The 12,815-nt window shown below is 62.6% G+C and overlaps 1 protein-coding gene across 1 annotated transcript in view; it reads right to left on the reverse strand.

Annotated features, from left to right (window-relative positions):
* Positions 1-89: 89 nt before the first annotated feature.
* The window catches only part of BMP6 (bone morphogenetic protein 6), a 46,200-nt gene continuing 33,474 nt past the window's right edge, over positions 90-12,815 (reverse strand). Inside the window, exons 2-7 of the mRNA XM_004695581.2 lie at positions 10,803-10,995; positions 4,094-4,242; positions 3,700-3,901; positions 1,813-1,885; positions 1,099-1,209; positions 90-976 (exon numbers count right to left, since the gene is read on the reverse strand). Of these exons, the coding sequence (XP_004695638.1) occupies positions 827-976; positions 1,099-1,209; positions 1,813-1,885; positions 3,700-3,901; positions 4,094-4,242; positions 10,803-10,995 (878 nt within the window). The 3' untranslated portion in view covers positions 90-826. The remainder of the gene's footprint in view (positions 977-1,098; positions 1,210-1,812; positions 1,886-3,699; positions 3,902-4,093; positions 4,243-10,802; positions 10,996-12,815) is intronic.

Below are 12,815 nucleotides of genomic sequence, written 5' to 3' on the forward strand. Positions count from 1 at the left end.
CACTTACCTGTGAATCCCGTGTCCTGGCTGCTGCTGGCCTGGGTCCTCCTGCCTGTCGCTGCCCATCATGGGGGGCATCATCTGGCCCATTTGCCAGAAGGCCCGGGGTTGGGCCCGCAGCGTTGGGTGGGGGCACCCCTAGGCCATGCTCCCCACCTGGCACTGAGGCTCTGCAGCACCCCGGCCAGACCTGCCAGCCTCTGCCTTAAGGGACACCTCACGGCCATGCCAGTGACGGCCCCAAAACCCAGCCCTGCGAGGCACCTGCCTCCAAGGCCTCTGCTTTGCACCCCAAGTCTCATATTGGAAGAAAATGGAAGTGGTACAATTTGTTTACTAAACTTTCTAAATAAACTTTTTTTAAAAAAGGTCTGGTCTGCGCGTGACCGCACAACGCGTGACGTAAACAATAAGTTACAGCCCTGCCCAGATGCTGCTCGGCGCCACGCAGTGAGCGCCTGTCACTGCCTCAGCATGGAGTCTGGGCAGACTTGGGGGTGGGGGGAGGCGTGAGCGTTTGGGAGGCAGTGTGGAAGTGCCCAGGACGGGCTTCCACGGGTGCGAGCTGCCTCTGCACCTCCCCCCCCCCACAGGTGCCCACCTCTGCTCTGTGGAGAACACAGCAATGGGGCTCGGATGAGGTGTGCTTACCCCGAAAGGAGGCATCACACCTACAAAACCAGTGGACACGGGTCTCAGCCACATCCAGGCACAAGGCACTTCAGAGCCCATGGGTGGTGTGACCGGCGTGACTGACCTGCGGGAGGCGACCGGGGCAGGCCGCTCCCTCCCTGCCGTGCCAGGTGGGGCACCCAGTCAGTGTCTGCTAGTGGCAGCCGCAGGCCCGCACAGCCATGTTGCGGTACTTCTTGAGGATGACGTTGGAGTTGTCGTCGAAGTAGAGCACGGAGATGGCGTTGAGCTTGGTAGGCGCACAGCAGGGCTTGGGCACAAAGTCAGGGTTCATCAGGTGTACCTGCAGGTGGAGGCATCGGCTCAGCCAGGGTGACCCCACCCCGTGGTCATGTCCCCTGCACCGCAGCATCTGCATGATGGCATGGTTTGTGGCGTTCATGTCCCGCCCCTACACCTACTGACCAGCGTCTGCACGATGGCGTGGTTCGTGGCATTCATGTGCGCGTTCAGCGGGAAGGCACACTCGCCCTCGCAGTAGTTGGCAGCATAGCCTTTGGGCGCGATGATCCAGTCCTGGGGGGAGACGATGGCGGTGTATGCCCCTCCTGTGCTCCACACCCAGCTGCTGACCTGCAGTTCCCTGTGCTTGGGTGTGATGGTCATGCAGGGTGTGGACAACGGGTGGGGCTGGCTGGAGGCCTTGTGCCTCCGGCCGGGCAGGCTTCAAGGGCCATGAACAGCACTGGGCCTGGGTTCCAAGGGGCACAGAGCCAGAAGGAGCACCTGGAGGGCTGCCAGCCACCACCAAGCACGCGGCCAGCAGAATGGTGCTGCCTGATACTGAAGACCAGGTAGGTGATGCTACCGCCCCTGGGGGACCACAGGGACATGCCCTTGCCCTGATGACCCAACATGCAGCCTCTGCCCAAGCCCCAAGCCCTAGCCACCCTCCCCGACCACGCCCACCCTCCCCAGCCATGCCCCTCCCTGACTCCCACAGGCCACGCCCACCACCCGTGCCCTGCCCCCTTCCCTGCTCACCACAGGTCCCCCTCCTCCTGGCCCCACCCTCCCCCTCACTGCCCCTCCCTCCCTGTGTCACGCCCAGCCCCCCCCACTCCCTGCCCCGCCTTCCCTAGATCCCGCCCATACCAGGCCCCGCCCACGAGCACCCACCTGCCAGCCCAGGTCCTGGAAGCTCACGTACAGCTCTCGCTTCCTACAGGCAGTCTTCAGCTCGCTGCTGCTGCTGCTGCTGCTGCTGCTGCTGCTGCTGCTGCTGCTGCTGCTGCTGTAATCTGCAGGGACGGGAGGCACCGAGTGCTGAGTCTCACCCGCTGGCGGCTGCTGGCTCCACAGCTGGGAAGGCCGGACACAGGCCTGATGGCTGTGCCACCCCATCCAGCGCCCAGCGCAGCCCAACTCCCACGGGTGGGTCCTGCTCAGAGACCCCTAGGAAGTGCAGGGGGACCTGCCCATGCGCCAGGGACACAAGGGGGATGGCTCTGGGGATGCGCTGGGGATGTGCTGCACCGGGAGGGTGAAGGGCACAGGGAAGGCGGGTGTGACTGCCCCTAAAGCCACACCCTCGACCTGGAGGCGGGTTCCCTAGGACTCTGTCCCTGGACTGGGGCCCCTGGACCAGCATCGTAAGTCTCAGTGCTGGTGGGGTCTGGGTGGGGTGCAGGTGGGGTTTTGGTGTTCACACCCAGTACCTCCTCGCCCCAAAGCATGACAGAACATGGGGGACAGACAAGTAGCCCCAACTCCATACCGGGGAGGAGCAGTCGGCACCGCCTCCACCCTAGCCCCCATGGCCACCCAGGAGCACAAGGGCCCCAGAACGGCTTAGGCCTGGAAGGCCACATGCAGGCGGGGATAACGCATGCCCCATGAAAAGGAAGACTGGGCATCTGGGAACCTTCTAGAACGGAAGTCCATGTCTAGCTACTGAGATGCAGAGGGAGCCATGCCTGGCCGCCATGGCTCTTGGCTGCCCACCCCTTTCCCCACCCCCTTCTCCGTGGCCCAGACCCTGGCCAGACGCCGGCCACCACCTACCCACAGCTACACCACCGCCCCTGGAGAGGGACTTGGGGTGCTGGAGCCTGGGCACCAGGGGCTCTTTCTCCACAGTCCCTCGGGGCATCCCATGAGTGACCACACCTGAAGGGCAGCCGTGGGCTCGTACCATGTCCCCAAAGGCAGAGGGACGGCTGGATGGCAGCCCCAGGAGGGGACAGCAGCTGCATGTCTGTCTGGGCCCGGGGGCGCGAGCACATTGTTGGGCACGTGGCCAGCCTGGCAGCCCACAGGCCCAGGGTGGCCCCCATAGCCCCACAGCCCGACGGCCCCTGCCGAGCTGCGGCTCCCGAAGGCATCACTCAGCTGCCAGCCCCCAGTTCACCAACAGCTCTGGGAGAGAAGCCCCAGCTATCAGCTGAGAAAGCTGCCCTGGCACCCCATGGCCAAGTCTGCCCTCCACATCAGGGGACATTGGGTGGTCTCCACTCAGGGCCCACCCGGCCAACAGCCTAGACACCCTGCTCTCAGGAGAGCCCAGGAAACCCAGACCTCCAGCACGGCTCTGGGGACACGTCTCGGCTGGGCTGGGCTGTCCTGGCTCTGGGAGGCGTTCGGATGCTACCACTGCTCCCAGCACTGCTGTCTGTATCCCAAGAGGCACGGCTGGAAGGGGCCGCCCTTTCCCCCACAGAAGCGCCCCTAAGAAGTCTACACTGCAGTGGACCTGGAGAGGGGAACCCTTACCCCCGAGGGAGCCCCAGAGTCCCCAGGGGAACAGGCAGCGCAGCGGGGTCCCCAGACTCCTGCAGAGGGTGAATGGCAGGACTGTCCAGAGGGTGCTGGCCACCTCCCAGCCTAGCTGAGTACCTGGGGGAGACTCAGTTAAAGCACTGGGGTCTGACCCCTGGGTGCCCCCACAGGGAGAGGGGCCTGAGAAGCCTGACCACACAAAGGATACTTTTTGGGTAAACAGACCCTGGGGGCCCGAAGCTTTTTCCCTGCCCCAGCCCCCCGCACCCCCGACCAGATGCCTGGCACCCCTCAGATGTACCTGAGGCGCTGGCCATGGCCGGGGGCTGTGGGGGGCGGGTGCGGCTCTGCTGCCGGCGCCGTCCAGGGGCCGACCTTGTGGTACGCACGTGTGCCTCGCCGACCTTGAAGAAGGCCACCAGGAATGGCTGCTTGTCCTGCGGGCCATCCCTGCCCACCAGGCCGGCGTCCCGGGGCGTGACGCTGAGACCTGCAGGCAAATCAGGCAGCCTTAGGCCTGCACCCCCTGGGGCGCGACATGGCCTGGCTAGGGTGCAGCCCGCCACTCTCCACCTCCACTTGGTTACTGCCCCACCCCCTGGCCCAGCCCACTGACACCCCCACCCCCCGGCCCAGCCCACAGATACCGCCCTCCGCCTCCCACCCAGTCACCCTGGCTCACCATCCTGCGTGGCCACGCTCAGCTGGAGACCCCTATTGTGCTGCGGGGTCACCACCCACAGGCTACTGGTAGCCGTGACGTCAAACTCCAGCCAGCCTGCCTCGGAGGCCCAGGCCACCCGGGTATCCAGTAGGAACAGGTCAGGATCTCTGCAAAAGCGCACCCAGTGAGCACCCAGTGGGCCAGGCTCACCCACCCACAGCCTGCAGGACACCAAGACTGGACACCAACACTGGGCCTCAGGCAGGGCTCCCTCCCAGCAGCTCTGTGACACCATCCAGGAGAGGTGGGTATGCGGGTCTCCTGGACTCGCTTCCCTGTCCTGTCCCCTACCCTCTCAGTCCTGGCCCCCGCCCACTCCGTTGTGTCCCCCACCAGCCCTGTCTTGTCCCCTGCCCGCCCCGTCCTCAGCCCGCTGTGCTGCCCGCAGCCCTCCTGGGGGTCCCCTGGCCAGCAGGTGCAGACGACAAACAGTGCAGGGGAGCTAGACAGTGCGCAGACAGTGGAACACACAGGTGGACATCCAGACCAGTCATGCTCTCGCTCATGGGGGCAAGTAGGTTCCAGGCAGAGGACAGCGTGGGAAGGGCAACATGGACGCCAGGCCCCCGCACGTGGCAGCCAGAGCTCCTGGGAACACGAGCTGGTGCCCCTCCTGGTGGCCCCCACACACCCCAACACTTCTCAGGGCATCCCCTGAAGGGGGTGTGGCCGGGGCCGGCCCTCAGGCCAGTGGTGGGGCACCGCAGGCCAGAGAGGGTCCTGGCCTCCTGGGAGGGGCCCTGCCCTGCTTTCCAATAGCAGTAACCCAGCCGTGGGAGACACTTGGGGGAGGCCCAGCAGGGCAGGGGCAGCTGGATTCCTCGTGGACACCACACCCACTCAGTTCCCCACTGGGCACCCATAGGTTCTGCTCTGCCCTGATCACAGCCCTGCAGATGGCCACTGTCACTGGCCCAGTGGGCCAGTGGGGGAAACTGAGGCAGACACACAGTGCCAGTCCCGGCCATGCACACAGCCTGTATGTGGGAGCAAGGCCGAGCTCGCCCCTGGGGTCATGAGAAATACGCAGGCCGCCCCCCCTTCCACATTCCTCAGTGGGCCAGTTGCACTGGAACGGGGAGCAGCTCCCCTTTCACTGGCAAGAGCAAGGAGGAAGCTGTTGCCTTCCAGGCGCAGGCAGTGGGGCAGACCACGTTTACTCAGCTGCGCCGTCTCTTGACAGCACCCCCACGGAGCCTGGATCACGCCCCTAGGACAAAGAACCCCCTGGCCAAGTGGCCATGCCACAGAAAACAGAGTCAGTGCTTTGAAGTCCAGACGGGGCGGCCTCCTATGAGTGCAGCAGAACCATGTCCAGAAACAACACAGTGCCTGTCGGCCACAGAGACCACTGGATGGGGACCGGGGCGTCTGCATCCCTCCACTGTTGGGCCGGAGCCCTGCTCTACATGGTCTTGGGTGAGGACGTGTGGTCCTGCTCTTTACGCAGCCACCAATCCCCATCCCCCAGGGGATGGGCACCAGGCATCAGTGGCAGTTTGGGGTGCTCAGACCCCAACAGGCAAGGGCTGGGGAAGGAGGCTGGGACAGTGTGTCCAGGTGGCCTCCGAATGTGGTTGGCTTCTTGGGCCCAGAGCAGCCTGTCGCTGCAAGGCTGGCATGTGCTGGCCACAGAGGCCCTAAGAGCCGCTGGGCCACATGGCCACCCCAGGTCCGGGGCGGGCAGTGGCCATGTGCAAGGTGCTCGAGTTGGGCAGAGGGGCCTGTGGTGGGCAGCAGAGACTCCGTGTCCCCAGCTGCCTGCCAGTGGGGAGCCCCTCTGTCCTTGCTGAGCAGAGGGCCACCCCTGGAGCTCCCACCAAGTGAGGCTGCGGGCCAGGTACCCCTGGAGGCATGAAGCAGCGCCCCTGAATCTGCCCAGCACCAGCCGGGTCTGCAAGCCCCTGGACTTCATGCCCAGAAGGAACCTCCTGGGTCCCGACTACACGCCTACCGCCCTGCGCTCACCTGGAGGTGCTTGGGGACAGCCCCTTGCTGGCCTCACCCAACGCCCCACCTCACACCACGGGCAGCAAGACCTGGAGGACCCCACTGTGCATGCCCCCAGGCACCCTCACACAGCCACCGTCCTCACACGCTCACGCGCGTGTCCTGCCAGAACTAATACCATAAAAGGAGAAAGAAATCACCCAGAACTAAGAAAAAGATTGACAATATTCTACCCTGTTTTCTAATTTTAAAAACCTCTACCAATGAGGAATAGAACAGGTTTTTCTTAATTTGATTAAACAGTATCTGCAGAAACATTTACATCAAATATCACCCTTAAAGGTGATTTCTAACCTTTCCCCACAAAAGTTAGAAATCAGATGGGGCTTTTGATCTGCGATTAGAAGTTAAATTCCATTCTCCACCCAGAAGGGAAATGTAACAGGAGCCCAGCAACCTCGAGACTGTGGTGGCATTTGCTCCTCAGAGCCTTTTTATGCAACAGAATCCAGACTGAATTGTGGAATGGACCAATCAGGGTTGAGCTATGAGCTGACTAGTGCTAAATGGTCCAATCAGCCATAGGATTGAAAAATGATCCAATCAGACTTGTGGGTGGGACGCCCGGAGAGAGTATGTAACCCAGGGTTGGTGGCAGCTGAGGAGAAATGATGCCAGCCCCCTAAGCCGAAGGGACTCTGGGTCAGCCCCTGGAAAGATGGTTCTAGCCTCTGAAGGAAGAAAGAAAAGGAAATCTCCACTCCTGGCCTCTGAAGAAGAAAGAACCTCCTAGGAGGGAAAAGAAGCCAAAGAGCTTTGCAGGGATAGGGCCTCAGTCCTGCTCGGTCCTGGCTCTGCCTGAAGGGAACCCAGAGCCCTGGCCTGGCATCTCAAAGAGCTATTTGTTGCTAGTGACACTCAGCAATTCTCAAAGAGCTGTGAGCACTGGGTGCCCTGACACCACCTCTGTGGGGCCAGTAATGACCATCATCACTGGCCAGTGCTGTCCGGCACTCCTGGTGACCGATGGTGAACATCACTGATGCTATCTGGGCAAGAAGCCACCACCGGTTGCCACGGTGAACTCTGTTTCACAATTTGTAACTGGACCCAGCAGTTGCTGTCCCTGGAGCCTGGGTCTCCCACAGCTGTGCAGGTGGTGAGACCCCCAGACACTGCCCTGCCCGCCATATGTGGGTACTGTAGTGCTATAGCCCTTTGGGGCATTTTGGCAACTCTATTGCCTCAGAGCCAGACAGGTGGTTAGCCGCTACCTCCTCCATCTGACCTTTCCCCTCTGTCCACCAGAACCCAACATAGTATAATGAAACAGCAAAAAAAAAAAACAAAAAATTATGTAAAAATTTAAAAAGAAGGAATAAGACTGATAATCAGAGAATATACATAATTGTATTTATGGAAATGGCAAAATACGACACAAAAAAGGCAGCAGAATGTGCCAGGCTGCAGGGTAGGGGCCACCAGAGACTGCGTTTTCCTCTGGGCAAAAGCGCAAGTCACGGAAATGTTTAAAACTAGCACCACTTACAAAGAGCATCAAAGCTTCAGTATCTAGGCTAAGTCCATTAAAGCCATTCCAGACACAAAAGACCAGGCCTTTAAGAGAAAGGAAGGAAGTGGCAGGCGCCAAAGGCTGAGTAGATAACCACATTCCTGGTAAGAGCCAGTTTCCTAAATTCCGCTCTGGATTTAAAGCAACTTCTCAGAGTCCCGCATGCACGTTTCTCTTTTGCAAACTGAGTTGCTGATGTAGCCAAGACGACCTTGAGCACACTGAGAGGCCTGCACCAGCCAGCAGGGCTTTCTGGAAGAGCAAGAATGAGCAGGCTGTACTGGTGCAAGAGGGGAGGTGTCAATGGAGACGGCGCGGCCCTGAGAGCCCATGCAAACGCCTGCTGGACAGCACTGGACAGACATGGTGGGGGAGGAGGGTCAGCACCAGTGGCTGGAGTGGCATCTGCTCTCTAGCTTTGCTGCCTCATCTGCTTCACACTCGCCTGTGGCTTCAGCATTCTGCATTGGAGACAGAGACTCTGAGGGGCTTTGCAGCTGGCCGCCAGGAGGCTGGGTCCCATCTGACACCCACTCTCTTCCCTGACTGCTTGGCCCCACTGCCAGCCGTCAGGCCCGCCCAGCACAAAGGCTAAGATCTGGCAAAGTGCAGGTCTGTCCTCCCACGTTGGTGCCTCTTTGGAGGCCGCAGGCTCTTGCCAGAGTGCGGGCCAGGGGCGGTGACTCCCCAGCTCCCAGCTAACGCCTTCCTGCTCTCACATGTCTCCCCCATGGAGGCTGAAGTGCAAGAGGCTCGCACTGAACTTCTAGGAAATTAAAAAAAAAAAACAAACTGAACAGCTTCGTGTGCAGACAGTGAACAGCCTCCAGCAGGAAGGACGAGATTGAGGCCAAAATGAAGGAAAAGCTGCTGTGTCTCTCTGAAGATGGCAGCCTGCCTTCCGCCCCCAGACAGGTGGAGGACATGGGCACCCAAGGCCACCCAAGGGCCTTCCCAAGCCGGCACCGCCGGGCACCCAGCTGGGCTCCTCCGATCCGAAGGCACTTCTGAACGCACTCCGACAGTTTCCGGCAGCTGCCTGCCTGTCAGGGAGCCTAGCGCTGTGAGGCCACTGTCTGCAGCTGAGGCGGGCCATGGGGACGTGGACGGCACTTGCGGGGTCTCGGCGCAGGCTGGTGGAGGCAGCAAGATGAGCGGGGCGCCAACCCACATGTAACACTGGGGGAAACACTAGCTCCCCCTGCGCCCCAGCCCCCACCCCCCAGTCCATCTCCCCCAAACCGCCCCCAGCCCAAGTCTGGTCGCACAGGTGCCCGTAGGATGCCAAGGAGGCCGGAGGCCCACAGGAGACCTCAGGGACAGGTGCCCCAGGGCTGGCTCTCGCTGCCCTCTCAGGACTGTTCCGCCTCCGGTGACTTCGGGGAGACAGGAGAGGGCTCCAGTGTGTGTGGACAGAGCAGTAGCTGGCCCTGGCTCCTCGCTCCTCGCACCCTGCTCATCCCAGGGCCACAGCTGATCCCCACTGAGGACAAGCAAAACAAGCGAGATGCTCCTTCCACACAGCGTGGCCTGTGCACCCGGGTCATCCAAACGATGCCACGGCCCTCAAGAGTGGTGTGGAGAGCAGCTGCGAACAGACCTGGCCGTCATCACGACGTGCCTGCGTGCCTGCTGCTCACGGCATCTCTGCAACAGGGCAGTGTCCACAGCACTTGCAAAGCCCTGTCCTGCGGCTCCGTGGACCCTCAGGCTGCAGATTGCACAAGGGCACAGGTCAGACGACTCTGAGCCCTGGAGAGGGGTCTGGAGAAAGGTGTGCAGTAAGACCTCCAAGGGCCCAGATGGGGAGGGCATCTCCCCTGGACCCCCGCTGGCAGGGTAAGGGTGATGCAGAGGCCTGGACCCCTGCCCACAACTTCTCCGGGATCTTGCGCCAGCTGGACACCACTTAGGTTCACCCCGTCCTGGATGCAGAGCATCCTGCCTGGGCATCCTCCTGAGGGACGCCTGGGACTGCTCTCCTCGCTGCCCCTGCCCAGCTGCTCCAATGGGCACATCGCCCTGTCTGCCAGCACTTGCCTAAGACACGATTGAAACATTCTGCCTGCTTATGTGACATGTCTCCTGCCAAGTAGCGAAAACCCAGGTTTCTGGATTTCTGAACCCAAATTTCCTTCAGAGACATGAAACTGGGGGATGACAGGGCCACTCCAGAGAGATGGACAGTAGAGCAGCCCCTGGGAGGCAGGACTCTGGCCTGAGCACGTCAGAGAGGTTCCTGCAGCCATGCGCAGACAGCGGGCCTGACCCACGCGCCAGAGGCCGCATAACTGCCCATCTCAGTGCTGGGCAGCAGGCAGGAAACACCACGGCCAGGCTGCATGTGCTGCCCAGGCCAGGCCTGTCTGTGCTGCCCAGCACAGGCAGGCGGGAGAGTCCCACATCACCGTCCAGCCAAGTCCACAAGGAAACCCCTGGGCGGTCCCAGGCAGCCTGGGGGTCCCGGGCAACGGCACACAGCAGATGCTGGTCCATCCCAGGCCCCGCGTGGAGTGGGGGACGCCCTGCCTGCTAAGACCCCACCAGCACCACAAGTGACCAGGCCAGGCCCGCAGGGTCATGGCACACAGGCCAGGCTCGCTCACCACACACAGGAGAAGCCAGCTGCTGCCCAAGCCTCAGCATTCTGGGGACACGAGTGGGTTTCCGGGGCAGCAGCAGGGGCCCTCACTGGCCACAGTTCGACCGACACGGGTCCCCCTGCCACACCCTGCGCGAGTTCTGTTTCTCCAGGCTGGCGCTAGCATTCCCGGCCCGCCCCTGCCTGCCTGGCCCCACTCCTGGCCCCTTGGCCCTGCCTCCGCTGCCTACCCCTACCCCTGTCATCCCAGGCCCCACCCCTGCCCGCTTAGCCTCACCCCTGCTGACCAGGCCCTGACCCCACCCCCACACAGGGACACTTGCAGCATCTCCAGTGGCCCTGTTGTGACCTTGGGGGAATTCACCCCCACACTGGCCATCTAAAGCAGGGACCACCAGCCATGGGAACGCTCACCCCAGTCCCCCGGATGCCTTAGAGCTCATAGAGGGACTTGAGGAAAGGCCTTTCGGGAGTCTGCCCCTGGGGGAAGGGGGGCTGAAGCCCACGGAACCCCAGGGTCTAGGCGACCACCGGCCGCCTACCTGTGTGGACGCTCCTGCAGCACTTGGTAAACGCTGATCACGAAAGTCTGGTTTCTGAAGCCGCCCACAACACAGTCCTTGTAGATGCGCAGCTCGGCTGCCGTGACCGCCTCGCCCGCAGGTGTGTGGGACAGGTTGAACTTGAACTGCCTGTGGTGGCGCTGGCGCGGGGGGCGTGCATCGTCGGACTCCACTGCAAGGCCAAAGGAGAGAGAGTCAGGGCGGTGGCTGGGCTGCAGGCCAGGCGTCCCCAGGCCAGACGCCACCCACCTGTCCCCAGCCCTCGCCTGAAGGTTACTGCTGTCACCACACACTCGGCTGGACGGGGTTGCATGAAAGTGAGTTCCCCAGACCCTGGGCTCGGCTGATCCCCGCACAGCGGGGCCACAGAGGACACCTGGGGGTTCCTGGGGGCCAGGAACCAGGGCCCCGCTGCTCTGCACCCTCCCAGCTGCTCAACCACCCACAGCCTGAGGCCCTGAGGTGCTGGGGGGACGAGCTATGCCTCTGTGGCTGGGGCTGGGGCTCAAGGGGCCTGGACTGTCCAACAACGCAGCCCAGGACAATGAGCCCCTCCTCGACCAGGCTCCTGACTACCTGGCAGGACCCTAAGCACCCTGAGCTCCCCAGCAGCCTGTGGGGCACATGAACCATCGGGGCCCCCAACCTCCAGTGCCAGGGTCCCCACAGGTCCAGGGCCTCTCAGCGACAGGTCCCGCCATGCTGGAGCCTGCTCGGAGGGCCCCAGACAGCGGGGCCAGGGAGGGACGGACGGGAGGGCAAGAGGGGTTGGATCTTGCCTATGATGAGCTGCCCAGGGCCGGTGGGCCACCCCACTGCCGGCCCCCCACCACCTGACTCCGTGATCTCCGGGGGGGCGGGCGTAGGAAGCAAAGAGGGAAACCCCCTTGCCAGCCCCAGCTGAGCCCCCAACTCCAGCCCTGTACCCCCAGATCTGCCCAACCTGGAGGGGCCTCCCGGCCTGAGTAGGGAGCTGCAAGGCCCAGAGGAGACCTGCCGAGTGGGGCGCCTGGTAGACCGACTGGCAGGTCTTGGGAACTAGCCTTGCCGAGCTATCTCCAAGTGGACGCAGCCCATCCCCAGCTCTCAACGTCCATTCTCAAGGAAGCTGCCGCAATGGACAGACGTCACGCGGGGTTTTGAGACGTATTCTGACTTGGGAGAATTGTGCTGCACGTAAAACAGCTGCAGAGGTTTCGGGATCTGCACCCGGTCCCAGGTGGTGACCCGCGGGCACTGCCCAGCCCCCTCCGCACTCTCCCCACCAGTCTCAGCCACTCTCAGCCACGCTCGCCAACTGCCAGGGCTCCCACGACTGCTGCAGGCCCCGCCCTGCCTCGCCACTGAGTGGGGACCCACCCCTGGGCGCCTCACAGCCAGACAGCCGGGGCACCTGCATACACGGGCTGGGTCCCACCATGCTGCTGCCACCAGCGGGGTCCCCAGGACACACCGGAATGAGGCACAGCGACCAGCCACATGGGCTCGCCCAAGACAGCACAACCCCATGCAGGGGCCATGGACGCAGAAGCCCACCCGGCAAGGTGGCGCTGGCCGGTCTGATGCCGACGTCCCCGGGCAGGGACCCCGGACGTGGGAGCCCATGCAGACGAGGTGGCACTGGCCGGCCTGAGGCCTGGACAGCTGCTTCAGGAAACTCTGTGACAGGAGCCCTGCGTGGGCGTGCGGGCACAGGGCGGCGGGCGGGCGTGCGTGCTCAGAACCACGCAGCCTGGTCCGTGCCTGTATGCACGCGCCACCGGCACAGCTGCGTCCCCTTCCCTCACCGTCTCCTCCGGCCAAGTCTCGCAGCTCGCCCTGCCGTATGTCACGACGTCACCACAAATGACGCTTCACCGCCTAATTGCCCATGTTCTCACAGCTGGACCAGCTGCCACACGGAGCCCTTCAGAAGTCGGGATGTCTTGCCAACTTCAGATGTTTATGTTTGCACCACGGGCGATCAGCTCGTTAAAAGGACCCTTCCCCCCC

This window comes from Condylura cristata, unplaced genomic scaffold (genome assembly GCF_000260355.1).
Source record: "Condylura cristata isolate star-nosed mole 26May11 unplaced genomic scaffold, ConCri1.0 scaffold00072, whole genome shotgun sequence".
Classification (NCBI taxonomy): Eukaryota; Metazoa; Chordata; class Mammalia; order Eulipotyphla; family Talpidae; genus Condylura; species Condylura cristata.